Source organism: Mustela nivalis (genome assembly GCF_964662115.1).
Source record: "Mustela nivalis genome assembly, chromosome: 7".
In the NCBI taxonomy this organism is placed as follows: domain Eukaryota; kingdom Metazoa; phylum Chordata; class Mammalia; order Carnivora; family Mustelidae; genus Mustela; species Mustela nivalis.
Window position 1 is genome coordinate 46,740,182 of NC_139026.1, and position 21,023 is coordinate 46,761,204.

At 38.9% G+C, this 21,023-nt stretch overlaps 1 protein-coding gene across 4 annotated transcripts in view; it reads right to left on the bottom strand.

The window, feature by feature from the left end:
• Window positions 1-260: 260 nt before the first annotated feature.
• The window catches only part of FRS2 (fibroblast growth factor receptor substrate 2), a 117,826-nt gene continuing 97,063 nt past the window's right edge, over window positions 261-21,023 (bottom strand). For all 4 annotated transcript variants that reach the window (XM_082742904.1, XM_082742901.1, XM_082742902.1 and 1 more), the window contains 6 exons: window positions 16,565-16,659; window positions 10,544-10,635; window positions 9,110-9,296; window positions 8,138-8,296; window positions 7,587-7,750; window positions 261-6,016 (listed from right to left, as the gene is read on the bottom strand). In XM_082742904.1, the coding sequence (XP_082599030.1) occupies window positions 5,066-6,016; window positions 7,587-7,750; window positions 8,138-8,296; window positions 9,110-9,296; window positions 10,544-10,609 (1,527 nt within the window). In that variant the 5' untranslated portion in view covers window positions 10,610-10,635; window positions 16,565-16,659 and the 3' untranslated portion in view covers window positions 261-5,065. The remainder of the gene's footprint in view (window positions 6,017-7,586; window positions 7,751-8,137; window positions 8,297-9,109; window positions 9,297-10,543; window positions 10,636-16,564; window positions 16,660-21,023) is intronic.

Sequence of the window (21,023 nt, forward strand, 5' to 3'; positions counted from 1 at the left end):
TGCAGTGCTCACGCTGTGACTCAAAAATAGGTTTGGAGTCTCAAAGCTGAGAACTACTAGTTTGAATGGCCACATGAATAAAACTGTGAGAGAGTCTGTCAAACACAATTTCATTTCACTTTGATGAAACATGGACTTTTAATCCATTCATTACACGATCGCTTTGAAAATGGGAGGCAATGACAGGAGACTAAGAAATAAAACCTCTTATCATAAAGTTTTAAGAAATGTGTGAAATATAAATACAGGAAAACTTTAAATAGGTATCCAACCAAACGTTTATTGGGGTTTTATTGCAATCTACTTTCGGCAAGAAGGGGAAAGTAACCATAAGAACTCCAATCAGATTTTATTCAACAAAGCAGTTTTTCATGAATGCTTAAGGTCAGTGTATAGTCAGCTCAGATTCCAGTATCAACTTGAGTACCTCATTATGGAAATTTATGCCAGAATGACAACAGTAAGGCATTGCAAGATTCTAAATCATCTAAGATTAAACCATATTTTACATATAATTTTTAGGACAGTATACTAATACTCTACAATAAATAAGGATTTTAAAAAATGTGTTGCTTAGCCCTTGTTGAACTAAATTCAATTATTAGCTTATTCTTTAAGTACTCCAGTTAATAAAGGTTTGATTGTACCCCAAGAACTGTGACTTTTCCAAAGATAAAAAAATTAGTTCTTATTTGTTATGACAAAAATTAAGCTTAAAAGCACATTCACACTTGTCCTTAAAAGCATGTTTACATCATATATGAGATAATTTCTCATGCCTGGAGATATGGTTTATATGGCAAAAAGTCATATGCAAAGAACGACTAGAGGGCAATCCTCCCAGCTCCACGTCCTCCAAAAAGCCACACTTGGCCTCAGTGTAAAAGTTATATTTTATTGCCATGCTACAAAATGTATGAAGTTGGCACTGATAGGGAGAAACAGAGAACAAAGGGTGGGAAGGGAGAGAGGGCAAAAGATGTTGTTACATATACAACAAGGTTTAATCAACAGTGGTAAATTTTGCCAATATTAAAAATGCAAACCAAAATTTAAAATGCTGATATGAAACAGCATTAATATACAATTTATGCATAGTACAGTATCACTTATGTCTTTTATTAGAGAAATATGGAATGTTTATAAAAGAAATTAACCATAGGGGATAAAATTCCTATTTCATATACAATTTGGCAATGGTAGTCCCACTGTTAGACAATTTTTATAAAAGAAAAAATTAAAAATCTAACAAGCTACCTTTATACAAAGTTGCTATATTTATGCCTTTACGTAGGAAAAAAACATTTATAATGCAAATTAGGACATACAATAATCTTACAGTATTATACAATGTAATGAAAATAAAAAACTTAACACAAAATTTTTCCTTTATAAAATGTATATTTTGCATTTACTAATGCAAATGTGGCACACCGGTGACTACTGTACTATTAATACCAGTCCGTTTCCATGCTACTATTGTCCAATTGTCATAGAATTGTAATTGTATTGATGCTACAAAAGAATTGTGTTATACCAAAAAATGAGGAAGTAGGAATGGGGAATAGGGATGTAAAGAACAGGATAGAGAGGGTGCTGGTTTGGGCAGAGTATACTGTGGTATGTCATAAAATATGTTAGTTTTTCAAGCCAAAAACATTTTCTATACATTCTGTAATTTTGTACCAATGCCTTTATTCAAATTTGGCAAACATCAGGGAAAAGGTAATTAGTACCGTATACCTCACATATCAGAAATATGACAAGATGCCAATACATCAGTTACTTCTGAATGTTGTCTCTGATGGTATGTCTATTTCAAGGAGATATATATATATATGTATATACATATACATATATATATATATTTATACACACACACTACACATTGCACAAAACACTTGGGCATTATGGGTTAGGAACAGCACAGTGGGGACTGGGAAGTACTTTTTAGCTTGTTAAAACCTTTACCTTGAGGCAAAAATATGGTGGCACATTACTGGGAAATTATGAAAACATAAGGCCCCTGTCCCATTTTTAATAGAACATTATTGAGGTACATTTTTATATGTTGTGCCACAGATTTTTTTGAGGAGGGGAGGAATAAACAAAGACTAGCTTGACTTACAACATTGAACTGTGGGGGTCAACATTAGTATCTATAAAAAACAAAGATTGCTTGGCAAATTTTCATAAGTCCCAAATGTGATCTATTCTGGATATACTGGGAAGTGAAAAGCTTTTTGCTGAGTCTTCAAGAGTAAAGTGCATATCTCATCACTCCACAGCAGCAGTAAATAAAAGGAACTATTTGCCAATCTTTCTGGAGGGAGGGAAGGCACCATATTTTCATTTTTAAAGGAAGATGAAACTGGGAAGTAAAAGACATGACGAAAAAACACAGGTAATACCCATATCAGTTTCCAACCTCTGATCTGGGATAAAAAGCTGTTATCACCTGTATGGATAAAAGAGGACTCTATTGGGGGGAAAGCATATGAACGATGATTCTAATTCCAAAACCAAAAAGTGGGATCCCATGGTCTACCAACGGGAACAGAATATCTAAAATTAGGTCTGTCTCAGAAAATCTGAAACATATGGCCACAATTATATCCCAATAAAATATCTCATTCTAAAATGCACCTAGTAACAGGTACATTCTTCCAGGACAGAGCCTAATGCCCATGACTAGACTACTGCAAAGGACAAGTAGTGTTCTACATTACTTTTTATTAAATAAGAACACAGGTGATTTCCAGAGACATCTAGAAATAAACACCAGTTGTATACATCTTCCTAATACACATAGTACCTAAAATCAAATTCTTAGCAGACAAATTGGTCCCATTTTCATTTTAAAGCACACAGTATTTAAAGCATAACCTGCAATGATTATATTGGAGCTACCTAAAATACATAAAAACTAATTAGAATCTGGAAGGAAAATGAAAATAATGAGGAAAAGAAAGAAAATAAAGTATCCAACCTCCAAAATGAATCAATAGGTCAGCCCTTTCATTTGGAGGTTCTGTCTTGACTGCTTGTTTTGGAGAAAACCACATGTACTGGTTCCATCATAATTCTTATTCCACATTACAAAAACCATCACATAAATTTGGCACGATTAGCAATCTACTCAGAAGAAAGCATAAATGGAACAATGTATTAAAAATGGAAACTGCACACCTATACCACTGCTCTTTCTAGAGAACAGGGAACACTTTATTAAGCACCAAGTTCACAGAAAAAAAAAAAAGAAGAAGAAGAAAGAAAATTCTGCTATGCACATAAACCAATGGCACTGAAAATAATAAAGATACCTTTAATAATTTATTTTCTTTATAATGGTCCCACTCTATTATTCTGCTAATCCATCCACTGTTCTATAATTATTTACTCATCAGGTTGGGTGCTCTATGACTTAAACCTTTTCATGCTCAATTAACCTTAGTTACATCTGGCAGAGAGATCCAAATCATGATCTCAAACTTCCTCATATTTAGAGAAAACAGGAACCTAGCCTTTCTACTGTACCGTCCCTTGTCTTCTCTAGCGTTTGAGAAACTGGAACACTCTTGATTTTCCAAGAGTTAAGGACTTATGGACTCTCTTCTGTTTATATAAACTTCAATTCATTCTAAATCCTAAATTATGACACAATCTCATTGCTCTAAGACTTCCACTGTACCTGCTATGCTGGCAACACTCCTAACATTCTAATGGAATCAAGGGATAACCGAAGCTCCAACCACGAGTGAAAGGGGAACAGAGCTGAGGAGCACTACTGTGGGCAAAATATAATTGCAGCCGCGTGACGAGGGAATCACTGCTAAAGTGCTGGGGAGGGTGCCCACAGAGAGAACACAGTACCTTTAGGGAACTTTGCATGTTAAAAGTAGCTTCCTTTTTTTCCTCGGCTGTTAAAGAGATCACCTATGGACACAAGTGAAGTTTCAAATTGAGCGAATGTTTTCATCAACTTGAAAAGTAAACAGCATATAAATAAATACTGGACAAGGGCAACCCTGTTATAGAATAACAGTAAGTTCCAAATGAACCTTCAAAACCACAATTTGACAAAAATGCAAACGAAACGACAAAGAACACATAATCCAAATTCAAAACTATATACAAACTTGAACATTTTAAATGGAAAAAAAGACATTAAGCAACAAAATAAGACATCCCGAACACCAAAGGAAAAAACTGAAGGTAAATGGCAACCTAATGGCACAAACGCCTCCAGAAAACAATGTTCACTGTTCATAATCTACAGGAGAGAAACTTGCAGGAGATTGTGGTTCAGATTTCCAAATGTTTTTGGGTAAAGTGACCTGAGACTGATTTTTTGAGTCTAGTGTAATTCTGATTAAGATATCTGGGCATGCCCTTCAAATGACATCATGAGATGAGTAAACAGAAAATCTTGTCTCCTTCCTGCCTTTCAACACACCAAGAGCAAACCATATTCCCGGGAGCATGACTCTTCCTAGTAACGCAGAAGGCAAAGGAACTGACTGGTATATAAGGAGGTGTGGTACTTCTATTTCCTTTACATGTTTTGGCTCAAGTCAAAAAGCCTACAATTAATGAAATACAGGATTCCTCATGTTACATGCTGGAGGCCATATACCATGAATAGTGAATCTACAAATAGTACTTTCAACGCCTAGAGTTATCTGTTAGCAATGCACATTATCAAGAGGCTTTATAAAATGTTTTAAATGCCAACCATGACTTAGACATGAATGATATGCGTAAGTCCAGACTACTGATAAAATCAACCAGCATGTCACTCGCTTCAACTCTCATTTTAAATAGGCACTGTGAAAATGGGAATGCTGCTGTACAGTAATGAGTAGTACATACTGAAATTAGTGTTCTTTAATGAGTACCTGCTCTACATTAATTCCCTTTAGTTAAAGAAGCACAGGAAATATTCAGAAAAAAAAAATCTTATCAGTCTATAAAAGGAGTTAGTGTTTAGAAATGACAATGAAGCACTTGCATCTTCATTGGTTAAAACTTCACAAAGGTGCAAACAATGTACCGCCTTCCAGGCTCACATGGGCAGGTCAGTACTATTATGTCTAGTCTTCCTAGATGTACCATCATCTCGCGGCAACGCTTTCTGCAAATTTGACATAGCAGCAGTTCTCTCGATGTCTATCACAGCATACAGCTCTGTGCGCCTGGTAGGGGTTTGCGGAAGGGGAGTGGTAGGTGTTTTTGGAGTCTGAGGGTTGTCAGAGTCACTGCCGCCTTCCAAGTCCACCTGTATGTAATTGAGCTGCCTGTGTTCTAAACTGGGGCGTCTGATATCAAAGTTAAAGACTGTCGGCGTACAGTCCCGACGCCTCGAATATTCTATTTTGTGAGCACTTGCCGGCACTGTTACATTCTCTGTATTTACATAGTTATGCATTGGATCTAGATTATTATGGTAGCCATTTAGAGATGGGGTCTTTGGTCCTAAATTGTCATCTTCATCCCTACTAAGCTTGCGGGCTTCCCAAACAGGAGGCAAAGATGGTAAATTTTCATAGTTTAATAATGCAGTTCTTCTCTGAGCTGAGTTGTTGATATTCTGGGTATCTGAGGTACTGCTGGATGTCAGACGACCTCTCCTGACCCCTGAGGCACTAGGGATAGATAACCCATTTATATTTTCATACACCAGCTTGTTAACAGAGGGCGCATCTCTTCGCTCGTCACTGTCATATCCAGTGTCCCATTCTGTGCTATTGGCACCACTTCCGCTGACTTGGTCTCTTCCAAGTTGCTCCAGTTTCTCTTTTTCCATTAACTGCTTTTGAACAGGGGTTGGTCCTAAGACAAATTTGACTCCTTCGGGTTCAAGAAGAATCTGAGGGTCCCTGTCCTCAACACGACTTGGTTCTTCTTTTGGTGTGTTGCTTTCAGCATTCGAAATCCTCGCCTCCAACGGGACATGCACACTTGTGCGGTTTTTCCGCTCTTCTTGCACTCCTGTAGTGTTGACATAGGTATGTACCTAAAGCAAAACAGAAGAGTGGACAATAACCAATAAAAGGCTGACCATATCAGTTAAATTTTATCGATTAACTTTCTCTCTCCTTCAAAGCTTTTGTTTTTGTTTTTCACTAATAAAAAGGTGGGGAGAGAAGAGGAATGTGGAAACACTTTCTTCACTTGATAAAAGAATAAATAACTCTGGGGTGCCTGAGTGGCTCAGTTAACCACCTGCCTTCGGCTCAGGTCATGATGTCAGGGTCCTAGGGCTGAACCCCAGTCAGGCTCTCTGCTCAGAGTGGAGAGTCAGCTTCTCACTCTCTGTTTCAAATAAATACATAAAAATTGAAGAAAAACAAAAACAAAAACAGAATAACCACTCTAAAATAACACATAATGTTGTACTTGATACATGAAAAGCATTCTGTCAAAAAAGTCAGGAACATATTGGGATTATCATTTTGATGCTTTTTAGAAATTCTCATAATGCACTGAAACATAATTTAGAAATAAGGAATAACAAAGCATTAAAAAAAAAGAGAAACAAATTTATCATGATTTGCAGATAATGTGGCCAAATAAAGAGATAAACCCTGCCAGATTTAATAAGAGTTCTATAAAATGCATTGGTATAAAATAAATGCAATCTACTAAGAAATCATCACTATTTAGAAAAGGTCAACGATATTTTGTGGAAGACTAGGGGCACCTGGGTGGCTCAGTCTATTAAGTATCAACTCTTGATTTTGGCTCAGGTGATGATCTCGGGGTCATGGGATTGAGCACTGTGTTGGGCTTCTGGCTTGGAGGGGATGGGGGTGGTGGGAGGGTGGCAGGGTAGAGGTGAAGCATGGTTGTGGGGGAGTCTGCTTGGGATTCTCTCCTTCTCCCTCTGTCCCTCCCTCCACGCTCACAAGCACACACATGTGCGCACTCTCTCAAATAAATAAATCTTGGAAAAAAAAAAAAAGAAAGTTTGGAAGACTATTCATAAAATTTGAAAAAATTCAAAAAATGCAAAAACTGAGGGAAGTGTAATTATAGTAACTAAGAATTCATTTACTATGTAGAGAACACAGAGAAACAGATTTTAAAACAGTAAGAATTTCTTAATGATATGTGACCATTTGGTTTACTAGAAATAAGAATAACTAATTAACATACAGACGATGTTCAACCAAATACTTCACTCCTCAAATGAAAAACAGAATACTTAGAAACATTAAAGAGCCTCATACAAACACTGACAACGAAAGCTACCTTGCTGCTAGTAGTGCACTGATATAAAAAGCAGTACAAATTCCAGATCCACTGGAGGCTATTGTAACCGGAACTGACAATTAGTTCTATCCGTCCTTCCCTACAGATGCACCTCTCCTGTGAGTCCACAGGCTGCTGTGATGCTATGTCTCCCTCCATACCTGTACGTATTTGGCATATGTTAGAAAATATATGCTATTTCCTCTGATTCTATACTACAAAAGTCATAAACAGTGAAAGCTAAAATTCAGACTGAAATTTCCACGCATCAGCGCAGCAATGCTTTAACTCCACCCAGTCTGTCATCCTATTAGACAGTAGCACATGCTTACTTGCTCCTCGGCCACAAGCAAAGGATGTGTAGATTCTTCACCCACGGAAGGCAGCCGTGCACTCCCCACGGAAGGATGTCTGCTTGACGGATGGGAGGAAGCATCTCCGAATGAGGGATATCGGGGATATCCATTCGGTAAATTCTGAGCAGCAAACCCTGGAGCTGAGTTTTTGTTTATTGGTTTAAGAAGAAAAGCAGGATATGAGGAGAAGATAGAGATAAAAGTGAATGAGAATGGAATCTAAGCTGAGAAAATTAGGCAAGGTGTTTCTGGTAAGACGCAACAGAAACCAGAGCACAAACAACATCCTCCTTCCACTCCAACTTTCCATTCACATTTTAGATAATACAGAACTTTTAATATGTTCCTACTTAAAATATTAAAAATATTTATAATTATAGCTCTATCAACTTTAAAAAAAAGAACTGACAACCATTACACTTTTCTTAGCCGATGGTGATTTCTAAGGCGTTACAGATTAAATATCCATAATTCAAAGTTTATGAATGTCTATTATTCAAAATACAAGAGGGAAAACTGGTACTTACTTGTAGGTGTTCGAGGTGTTCTGGGGACTTCCAATTCTGTCTGATGATTATTCCTTTCGACAACTGGCTCTTCCACCACATTTATACTATTATTTTGCATAATTTCTTGCAACATGTTAAATAATTCTTCTGCACGGGCACACTTAAAGGCAAAGATTCCTATAAATATAAAAGAGAAGGGGAAAATGGTAGCTGTAGCTTTAAAAAAAATACAGGAACACCTGTGAAAGAACAGAACTGTAAAGTAAACATCTATGCACTGACAGGAAGAAGGGTCTTTTAATCAAATGTCTGATAAATTAATGATAGTCTCTGTTTCAAAACATAAACCCAAAAGGAAATTCACAGAATAATTTTCCTATGTCCAAAACAAGGCAGATAAAAACAAGATTTGAACACTTCCTTTGGTCTGCTTTTTAACAGCAGGGGGCACCCAAGTCACCATTACCAAGGTGATCCTTCACCATTTGTCCATGCCTCGATCCATGGTTTACAATCCTTACCTTGTTTAATCATTACAAGAGTTCTGTAAATTAGGGATCAGCATTCCTTTCTGACAGACAAGAAATCTGATGTTCTACAGAGATCATGTAACTTGTGCAAGGCCTATCAAGCAGCAGGCCACAAAAAAACCAAACCATGTTCGGTTTGACTCTAAAGTTTAGGTTCTTTCCCCAGGAAGTTGTAACAGTAAAGATACATAGTCAATTTACTGGAGCTAATCAACTACTGAAAATCTTAAATAATATAAGTCAAAATTCTGGACATAGAGAATGTGCTGAGTAAACACCTGATAAATGAAGTCATGGTTTACTGCATCTCTTTCTTAACAATCCACTTAGTTGGGGGATTTTTTTTCTACCAGGAAAAAAGTAAAGTATTAATTTTAACATTGTAAATAGAATAACTGAAAGAATAATTTTCAAATGTGATACTGTTTGGAGAAGAAAAAAAATGAAAGGCTCCACCGACCTTGTCCAGTCTGACACCTTCGGCCACTTTCGAAAGAAAAGAGATTTGAATCATAGCCATAGCGCCGCAGGCAGAGGTAGTGCCATTTTACCGAGTCACGTTTCCGAGTGTATAAAATCAGTTCTGTGTCTGTCAGTTCCATTATGCCAGAACCTAACTCATTCCCATCATCATCCACATTAATGACCTAAAAAAGAAAATTTAATTAGTAACACCCTAATGTTCCCGCTGGAGAGTCATACACGTATTTCGCCAGTCTGTCAGTAAAAGGCACTGTCGCTGACTGGTTCAGTTATTCGCTCCTTTGTTAATTCATCCACCAGCCGACGTGTGTGTAGCACATGGGCTATGCAGCCGTGTAAGACCTGGTGCCACCCACAAGCAGCTCACATGCCCAGTGAGCGTATCAGATACACAAACATGAAGTCAACAACACAAGGCTGTATGTGAGCAACTGACAAATGGGTGCAACCGAGGCTGCCAAAGGCAGGAAGTGTGGCCTAGGGTGGATGGAGATGCCTTCACGTGAGAAGAGGAGGGACTTGGGCTGGGCCTCAGGAGAGAACTGGTGGGTTAGGGGTTGTGGGGCAAACCCTGAAGGTGCAGTGCTACAGCAGACATGAAGAAAGTATGTTTCAGAGAGACCAAGACAAGACTGGCACAGAGTTCACGGAAGGGCAGGCCTCGCACTGCTGAGTTTAGGAGTCAGTAACATTTTGAGAAAGCAGTCTGTATTTCTGGGATTGGCAGAGTACTTTCCAAGTATTTTCCCATTTAATCCTCAAAATAATTCTAAACTGCAGATAATATTATTTTCTCCACTGTACAAAACTGGAACAAACACACAGTGATAAGGTAACCTGCCCAAGTCACAAACCTACAAAGCAGCAGGGTTTCGACTTACACATGGGTCTGTGTGATCCAGAGGCCATGATGTGTAAAACCTGAGGTTAGACTACGGGAGACATTAAATGGCTGTGGAGAGGTAAGAAATGGAGCATCTGGGCTCTAGGTAACAGAACACCAGAAGTTTTAGAATGATGAAAGAGGATGATTAATATGATGTCAACTCTAAGATGGATCACAAAGGTGACTGACTCAAGGCAGAGTTCAGCTAAGAAACTATCCAGGCATGAAGCAATGACTGGGAGGTGGTGACCAGACTGAAGAGGCACCTATAAAATGGCATTAAAAAAAATTTTTACTAAAACTGTATGGCTCTAATTGGATGGAGAGGACTAAAGGGAAAGTAAAGGAGGATTTCACACTGTCAGTAAGAACATATTGTCATCATTTGTTAAAACAAGAAAAGGCAGAGTGGACACAAAGAGAAAAAGAAGAGTCTAGAGATAAAAGGAAGTAAGATACATAATGTGGAGAAAAAGAAGAATATCCGACTAGGCAGAGAGATAGAACTCAACCAGTTTTACTAACCTTAAACTTGTTCCGATGGTTATCTGGGACAGTGTCTTTATCTGGACAGCTACAACAGCTACCCATGGCTTCTTCAGAAGACCATGTGAGCACTACACGAAAGATAATTTGGAAAAAGTTATTAAATGTAGGATACAAAAATCACAAAACAGAAAAAGACTTTAGAAATCATCTAATACAGGGCCTGCATTATCCTGATGAGGAAATTTAAGCCCAAGATGGTATAGGGCTGAGCTAGATTTCACACACTCAGCTGGTAAACTCTGCTCAGTGACAAGGAAAATAATTTTGTGAGGCAGTCTTCATAAAAATCTCATATTTCCAGTTTAAATTGCAAAGGTCTGCCTATTTTTAAATTATCTTAACAAAAGTTAGGGTCTCATCTCATATGGAACCCTATTTAAATAAAGTCATTTGTGGAATTAATCCATTAATTAATTAATGGTTTATCAGAAATTTCATGTTCCTCTTTTAATAAATTTCCAAAGGGATGTTGGACTTCAAGGTTAGAAGGTATTTTGATTCTTATTATTCACTGCAGTATATCCTTCATGTACCTCACCAGGCAGAAGGTGATTGGTAAATAAGACACACAAAAAATTTTGGAATAGTTCATTAAGAGAGAAAAACAACCCAACAATCAAGGAGTAACTCAATGTAGAAAGTATCAGCAAAACTGATAGAGCGTGTCTGTCTAATCCTTCTTTCCCATACAAGGTTAGAGATAATAGATTTTAAGTGACATTAAGTGTTCAGGAAAACTCCAAATGAACAAAGAAAAAATTTAAAACATCACTTAAAAAAGGGGAAGAATCAGAACGAATATGACAATATTTGGAAAGGGGAAGGGAAGGAAGCACAAGAAGCTATTAGATTAAAAAAACCACAAATCTGATAAAAACCAGTTTAAAATTCTTCAGGGGCTCTTCACTACCTTTGGGAAAAAATTTGAAGCTCGTCAACATGACATGAGGTTCTTTATAATCTCATCCCCGGCTACAGATCTAATCTGAACTCTGTCTCTGTTTCAAGCCCTCCCAAGTCACATTCAACAGTCCCCCAGAGCAACTCTCCTTCCACGCTGCTCCTTTCCCTTCTCAAGATCCAACTGTGCAGTTCCTTCATGGAGCCTCCTCTGATTCCAAGTCACTGGGAGAGTCCTACTTCTTGCATAGCCCCCAAAGCACCCTTGGCTTCCCAGTATCAGAGCATTCTTCACATTGCTTCCTTAATAGAAATTGTGACAGATCATCTGTTTACTTAACTCTCACTCCTACTCCACCACAAGCTCCTTCCCAAGAACTAATTTGCATTTCCCACGCCTAACACGTTACCTAGCACAGAGCAGTACTCTATGTCTCTTGTGAGCTGGCTGGACTGAACTGTACTAAACAAAGGTAAAGGATGCTGGCAGGTGTGAGTATTAAGCAGATGAAAAAGTATACTGGTACACAAACCAAAAGAAGTAAAATAGTAAATTAATTAAGACTCATATGTGGCAGCTTACTCTAAGTAATATGCCAGCGAATAACCAGGCACAAAGATGATTAAGTCACAGTATGTACCTCTGAAGAGTCATGAGTTTAAAGGGAGAGACAAGACATGTAAACAGATAATGCATTATGATTAAACACTGTATGAGAATATGAGAAGGGTCCTGTGGGCACAGAAAAGGGAGCAAGTAACTTTCTGGGTTAGCGGGGCGGGAAGCACCATCTGAGCTGGTACTTAAAAAGGTGAACAGAAAATAGTTATTTTCTCGGCATAAAATAGACACAGGTACTTGAGATAGAAGAGGGTACAAAGAAGGTAAAGCCAAAGGTCATGGCAGATCATGAAAGGTGGTACCACATTCAGAAAAAAGGGAGGTGTCTAAGATGACTGGAGTACAGGGTCAGCTGTAACACAATATGGCCAAACCACAAAAAGGGTCCTGAACAATGAGATGGAGGTCTGGGACTCCAGGTAACTGGAAGCTAGATGGCATCCAGTGTCTCCCCAGTCAAATGAACATTACTCTCTCATGGCAGTTATCACATTCTATTATAATGTTTAACTGTCTCAACACTCACTTCACTGTGATCTCCCTGAAGATAGGAACCTTATCTTCTGAATTTTCAAGGGCACTAAGAACATCACCTCACACAGCCGTGTCTAAACGTGGCCCATAAGGGTTTAATTAAAAAAAATTAATACAGGCATATCTTGGAGATACTGTAGGTTTGCTTCCAGACTGTGGCAAAAAAGCAAGTGTCACAATAAAGTGAGTCAAATCAAGATCAAGTTTTTTGTTCCCTGATGCCTATAAAAGTTACGTTTTGCACAGACTATTCGTGTGCAAGAGCAGTATATCTAACAACACAATATATGTACCTTCGGTTAAAAATACTTCACTACTAAAAATGCTAACCATTGGGGTGCCTGGGTGGCTCAGTTGTTAAGTGGTTGCCTTCACTTCAGGTCATGATCCCAGGGCCTGAGACTGAGCCCCACATCGGGCTCCCTGCTCAGCAGGAAGCCTGCTTCTCCCTCTCCCACTCCCCCTGCTTGTGTTCCCTCTCTCGCTGAAATAAATAAAACCTTAAAAATAAATAAATAAAAATAAAAATGCTAAGCATCATCTAAGCTTTCAGAAGTCATTATCCCTGATCCCAGATCATCATAACAAATATAATAATAATGAAAAAATTTGAGATACGGCGAGAATTACCAAAATGTGATACAGAGACCCCAAGTGAGGAAATGCTGTTGGAAAAATGGCGTTGACAGATTTGCTCAAGGCAGGGTTGCCACAAACCTTCAATTTGTAAAAATCACAGTATCTTCAAAGCACAATAAAGCCAATTCAGCTCAACGATGATTAATGAAAAGTCTAAGTGCAACAGAACCAGGAATGCCTGAAACTGCTTAATAAATTATGGGATGAGAAAGAGGCAAAAGATTACTAAAAACTTTTTTTTTAAGAGTGGGATAAATGATGGAAACAAAATCTTCTGGAAATTACACATCCATCCTCACCACTGACCGGCTCCTGAACACAAAGTGCTAAAGAGATCACTCCAGTGCAGCTTCTGCCACAAAACGTAACGCCTCAAAGGAATGTTTTTGGTTTTTTTTTTAAAGATTTTTTAAAAAATTTATTTATTTGACAGACAGAGATCACAAGTAGGCAGAGAGGCAGGCAGAGACAGAGAGAGGAGGATGTAGGCTCCCCGCTGAGCAGAGAGCCTGATGCGGGGCTCAATCCCAGGTCCTGGGATCATGACCCGAGCTGAAGGCAGAGGCGTTAACCCACTGAGCCACCCAGCCCCTCGAAGGAATGTTTTTAAGCTATTTCTTCAAAGGAGTAGAAAAATCATTCTTTTTGTTTTGTTTTGGTTTTGTTTTAAAGGGTTTCTTTTCTTTTCTTTTTTTTTTTTTTTTAAGATTTTATTTATTTATTTGACAGACAGAAATCACAAGCAGGCAGAGAGGCAGAGAGACAGAGAGGAAGGGAAGCAGGCTCCCCGCTGAGCAGAGCGCCCAATGCAGGGCTTATCCCAGGACCCTGAGATCATGACTCGAGCCGAAGGCAAAGGCTTTAACCCACTGAGCCACCCAGGCACCCCTTAAAGGGTTTCTTTTAAATTACTTTTTAAGTAATCTATACCCAACTTGGGGCTCAAACTCACAGCCCCGAGATCAAGAGCCACACACTCCACCAACTGAGCTGGCCAGGGACCCCTAGAGAATCATTCCTTGACCTCAACCTTGACAGGCTACCTGTCAAGGCAGCACCTCCCATGCTGTCAAGGGTACACAGGTGGTGGTACAACCTACTTGAAAACTCTATCCACACAGAATGTTCCAATTCAGCTCAACAATGATTAATGAAAAGCCTAACATGTGACCTAAAAGCCTTGTGTGCCATACTAAGGAGGATGGATTTGCTCCCACATGTGATGGAAAGCCAGCGAAGAATCTGAACCAGGAAAGTGACGTGCTCAGGACTTCATTTTAAATACATCTACCTGCAGAATAAATTTAGGTGGCAGTTCAGTTCAGAGAAGAAAAACCAGTTGGAAAATACTGAAAAATGAAATGTGCTACAGACCTAAAACCAGAGCAGTAATACTGGGAATAAAGATAAAAGAATATGAATTTTTAAAATATTTGGGGAGACCAGTGAGCAGTATGGAGCAGGTGGTGAGGCAGACAGGAAGGAAGAGGCAGTTTTCCAGGGTGGCAGGTGATGGGTGCTGGTTCCACTCCCCGCGAAAGAAACCACGACGCTGGTCTGCAAGTACAAGTGATGGTGGTTAGCTCAGCCTGAGACAAGTTAAGTGGAGATTCTAGAGAACAACCAAATGGAGATATGCAATAGAGAGTTAAATATATGAGTGTGGATTTGAGGAAGGAGGTAAAATATTGATACACATGTGGTATCTGAAGCCATAAAACAGAACACACTGCCCAAGGACAGTATAAAAAGGGGTGTAGAGTTCAAATTCTAGAGAATTTCAATTCCAATTCTGGGAAATGTGGAAGTACTAGAGGACATGGAGGAAGTAAAGGAGGAAAAAAGAATCAGAATAATACCAATTGAAAAAAGAAAGTGTCACAAAGGAGGGTTCGATTCAGAACCCTCTGGTAGAGGCAGAAACCAAACTGAAGTGAACAAATGGAAGATAAGGAGGAAGAAGCCCCCCCAGAGAAGGGAAACTGCTCTTTCAAGAACAGGTTCAAAAAGGAAAGGGCAGAATGCTCTGGTGTAGACAGATGTGGTTTCAAAAGAAAATACGTTGCTTGAGTTATTTGTTTTCAGATGACATAGACTGATGCAGGTTTGTGATCAGTAGATCAAGATAGGTTAAAATTTTTAGGGAGAAAAAAAAAAAAAAGGAAAAAGATGTGCTACATGATGGATCAAGACTAGAGACTGGAGGGGAGACTGGAGAAGAGTTGCAGAAGTCTGCCCCTAGAAGTAGGAATGCCTTGTCCTCTGAGGACAGAGGGAAGACAGTAAGGATGGGTGGAGCACAGCGGAGAAGCTCAGTAGGTAATACGTATCATCCTAAATGTCCTTTGTGCAAAAGAAGGCATGCCTGCAGCATGAGGGACCTGAGGAGGACGGGAGGATTACTCACAGAGGGGCTGCCCGAGAAAGGTAGCAGGATGATTAAGCAGGCTGCCCAGAGAGCTCAGCGGAAACTAAAAAGGAAGATTTGCTGCTTTTACAGTAGTGCTCAGCAGTTCAGAGGGCACACTGAACTGTGACCCGGGGTCAGAGGGTAAGAGGACAAGGAAATTAAAGGACACTGGCAATAATGGGGGTCTGAAGTGATACATCAACCAGGTCTGGTCAGGACAGAAGTAAAGGAAGAGGAGGCCTTGAAGAAATGGGCAAAAAAATGGAGGCAGAAAGGAACAGGAAGCTTCACTAAGGCTGAAGAACAGCCTTAGTAGGAATGAGAGCCTGACACAGATGGAAGACAAAGAGACTTTAATGCGGAGTCTCATGTGCATCTCTGAGTCCTCCTCCTGAACCACAAACTCCGAGGCAAGAGGAAAGGCAAGATACTAGATATTCTGCATTAACAACCACCAGATTCATATTTGGAGACCACATCTGAGTCGTGGAAGACCTAATAATGTACACTAATACTGTAAACACTTGATGAGAAACCATATGGCCTCACCATCTTGCCCAACCAAATTCCTAACTCAGCATAATAACTATGCTCTCTCGAGAAAGCAACACAGGAAAGTAACCAAGGGTATATTCAAGGACAAAAGGTAGCTACCATTTGGGAAGATCAACACTGCAGCAACCTGGGTGACTATTTTAAATTGATAAACACTGCCTTAGTTTAATTAAAGCCATCTGTCCTTATTTGTTGGCGGTAACTGCAAGTCAGGAGGCAACAAGACTGCATTCAAGAAAACATAACCAAACCAAACCTAAAATCTCTTGTTTAAAAGAATATAATGGGAACTTAAATTTTTTTCTTTTTTTTTCCCCAAAGGTAAACCTCAACTTACCTAGATCTGGCCATTAATATTCTTAGCCTCTTCTGCAGCATCAGGAGTTTAATCATACTTCAAAATACCATGTTTTCTTTGTTTGCTGACTTAACCTAGGAACAGAAAAAAGTCAAGAACTTCTTATTTCTTTATAAAACAGTGATTTCCTTATGAGACTTCTGGTAGCACTGTTAGTTCAATTAGTCTATTTCAATAAACCCCAAAGTATAAAAATCTGATTCATAAAAGATTTCTTTTTAAAATGAAAATGACATGTACAGGTTATCATTCACACAGTCAAGTAAAAATGCTAGAGTCTAAGTTCTAGAATGTTTGGGTATCAGAACCTTTAGAAGCGGCTGACTCTGGCTTCTCCACTTTAGCTATGACACTGGACAAACCACTTCTCTCTATACTTTCCTCAGCCATACAAGGAGAGGGCAGACCAAACCACCTCTGAAGTTCCTTTCCAGCTAATTTCACCCAGTGGTAGGCTAATTCTCCACCTCCAGTCACTTTTCTTTTTTCTTTTTTATTTATTTATTTGACAGAGAGAGAGATCACAGTAGGCAGGCAGAGAGAGGAGGAAGCAGTCTCCCCGCCAAGCAGAGAGCCCGAAGTGGGCCCGATCCCAGGAGCCCGAGATCATGACCCCAGCTGAAGTCAGAGGCCCAACCCACCGAGCCACCCAGGCGCCCTCCAGTCACTTTCCTTAAACTTCACCGTTACTCCTCCCAAGACTGATTTTAGAATCCACCCACCATACCTAATCTAGAAGAGCCCTCCAGAACCAAATCAGAAGTCAGGCATCAGGATACAATCAATATGAACAAGCATGCCATGCAGTCACAGGATAATGATACACCTTATAACAATAAATTATTATCTAGAGTTTCAAGAGATTTCAATAAACTTTTGGGAAATTTCTGGTCAATCTATTCCTTTTTTACAACACAGAAAAAATCAAACTCAAGCATGGGCGCTAACATTTACTGAATACACTGTATCAGGCATTAGGGGTTTTGCTAATAGTCTCATTTTAATCTACATATTGACTAAAGTTAACAAACGACTGACATCCAAAACAAACATTTTAAAATCATGAATCCACATGCAAACAAAATTTTCAACTCTGGACTTCAAACCAATATACAAAATGAACAGATTGGCCAGGTGCTTGCTTGAGCCCCCGCATAAGCTGCAGCGATACCCTACGTTAGAGGGGGAAGCAACCCAGGGACTCTGCCGCAGAACACCCTGCTTTTCTCCAGAAGCTTAATATATAATATTATCTTATATGATTGTAATTATATGATTATGCTTTGTCTTCAGCTTGTAAAATTATCTTGCTGATTAGCTAAACAAATCAGTTCTCTTATTTGAATACATATTGTTTGTCATCTCTTCTGGGAGATATCAGACAGCCAATTAACTCAGGAAAATCTCTCTTCCTCTTTTTTATTCATTCCATTTATAAGCATCTCACAACTCCCATCTTGAAGTAAGTCTGATCATAGTAAATATGATTAAAAGAAGGGAGGGTGATCCTCCATAACCATAAATCAAGGAGAAGTCTTAACTCTTGAAGTGAAACATATTAAAGAATCTATGTACCAACCTACACAGCTCTTGAAAATACTAAAAAGCATCCAACAAAATCTCTGAAAATTTATTCTGTTCCACCTTTAGACTTTTTCTTTTCTTAATATTCTTTTCTTTTTTTAAAGATTTTATTTATTTATTTATTCATCAGAGAGAGAGAGAGCGAGAGCGAGAGCACACAAGCAGGCAGTCGGAGAGAGAAGCAGGCTCCCTGCTGAGCAAGGAGCCCAATGCGGGACTCGACCCCAGCACCCTGGGATCATGACCTGAGCTGAAGGCAGCAGCTTAACTGACTGAGCCACCCAAGCGTCCCCTTAATACTCTTTGTGTAAAAGACACATAACATAAAATTTACCTCCCTACCTATTTTTAAGTGCACAGCTCAGTCCTATTAAGTATATTCAATAGTGTTGTGTGACCACTATCCAGAACTTCTTCCTCTTACAAAATGGAAACTCTGTACCCATTAAACAGTTCATTTCCCCTTCCAGCTAATCCTGGCAATCACTATTCTACTTTTTCTTTTTATGAGTTTGACTACTCTAGGCACCTTATATAAATGAGATAACAGCATTTATCTTTTTGTGCTTGTCTTACTTCATTCACTAGGCATAATGCCCTTGAAGTTCATCCATGTGGTAACAGATGTTAGAATCTCCTCGTAAGAGGACTTCAAGAGGCACCAGGGTGGCTCAGACCTTAAGCGTCTGCCTTCGGCTCAGGTCATGATTCCAGGGTCCTGGGATCAAGCCCCACATCAGAGTCAATTATCATATGGTTTCGCTTACTTGTGGAGCATAAGGAATAACACGGAGGACATTGGGAGATGGAGAGAAGGGATTTGGGGGAAATTGGAGGGGGAGATGAACCACGAGAGACAACCACGAGAGACTGTGGACTCTGAGAAACAAACTGAGGGTTTTGGAGGGGAGGGGGGAGGGGGATGTTAGGCCTGGTGGTGGGTAATATGGAGGGCACGTATTACATGCAGCACCGGGTGTAGTGCATATACAATGAGTTCTGGAACACGGAAAAGAAATTAAAGAAAAAAAAATTTTTTTAATTAAAAAAAATAAAATCCTTTAAAAAGGGGGGGATATTGGTTTATAGTTTTCTTATAGTGTTTTTTGTCTGGCGTTGGCATCAGGGTAATGCTGGCCTCACAGAATGCATTAAGGAGTGCTCCCTCTTCTTCAGTTTTTTTTTTTTTTAAGTTTGAGAAGAGCTGATACTAATTCTTTAAATGTTTGGTGGAATTCACCAATGAAACCAGTCCTTTTCTAGTCAGGATATTTTAAATTACTGATTCAATCTCCTTACTACTTACAGGTCTATTCAGATTTTCTATTTTTGTGTGATTCAGTCATGGTAGGTTTTGCTTCTAAGAATTTGTCCACTTCCTCAATGTTATCTAATATGTTAGTAAAAACTGTTCATAGCACTCTCTTATAATCCTTTTTATTTTCGTAGAATATGTAATGATAAGAAATGAAAGTGGGGAGAGGTTTTCATTTATTTTAGTAATTCAAGTCTTCTTTTTTTAAATTAGTCTATCTAGCTAAACATTTGCCAACTTTGTTGATCTTTTTAAAGAATCAGCTTTTTTATTTCTATTTTCTATATCATCTATCTCTGCTCCAGACTTTATTATTTCCTTCCTTCTGCTAGTTTTAGTTTTAATTTGTCTTCCTTTTCTAGTTCCTTAAGTTATAAAGATAGCTTGTTAACTTGAGGTCTTTCTTATTTTTTTAATGTATTAAGCATTTATAGTTATAAATTTCCCCAAGTACTACTTTCTCTGGGTCCCATTAGTTTTGGCATATTGTGTTTTACTTTCATTTATCTCTAATTTTTTAAACTTTTATCTATTTATTTGAGAGACAAAGAGTAAGAAAGAAAGCACCAGAGGGGTACGTGGGTGGCTCAGTGTGCTAAGCCTCTGCCTTCGGCTCAGGTCATGATCTCAGGGTCCTGGGATGGAGCCCCGCATCGGGCTCTCTGCTCATCAGGGAGCCCGCTTCCCACCCACACCCTGCCTGCCTCTCTGCCTACTTGTGATCTCTGTCCGTCAAATAAATAAATAAAATCTTAATAATAATAAAAAAAGATAAAATCTTTAAAAAGCAGGGGAGAGGATCAGAAGGAGAAGCAGACTCCCCATGGATCAGAGAGCCTAATATGGGACTCAGTCCTGGAACTCTAGGATCATGACCTGAGCCAAAGGCAGACACTTAACCAACTGAGCCACCCAGGCACCCCTGTTGTTGATTTCTAACTTCATCCTTTGTGGTTAGAGAAGATACTTTGCATGATCTCTATTAGTTTCATGTATTTAAAAAATAAAAATAAAAAATAAAATAAAATCTATTAAGACCTACTTTGTGGCCTAACATATCATCTATCCTGGAAAATGGCCCATGCGCACTTGAGAAAAACGTGGATGCTATTATTGGTGGGTACAGTGTTTTGTATGTGTGTTAGCTCTAGTTAGTTATGCCCTCTATTTACTTAACTTATATTCTATCTATTATTATGAGTAGGGTACTGAAGCCTCCAACTACTACTGTGAAACTCTATTTCTGCCTTCAGTTCTGTCAGTTTTTACTTTGTGTATTTTGATGGTCTTTCATTAGGTATGAAAGTGTTTATAACTCTTATACCTTCTTGCTCTGTTGAATATTTTATTAATATAGAATATCTTCTTTGTCTCTTATAACCTTTTAATTTTATTATTTTTTAAAAATTTTATTATGTGACACAGACAGAGCACATGTAGGGGGAGCAGGTAGAGGAAGAAGCAGGCTCCCTGCTGAGCAGGGAGCCCGACATGGGGCTCAACCCCAGGATCTTAGGATCACGACCTGAGCCAAAGGGA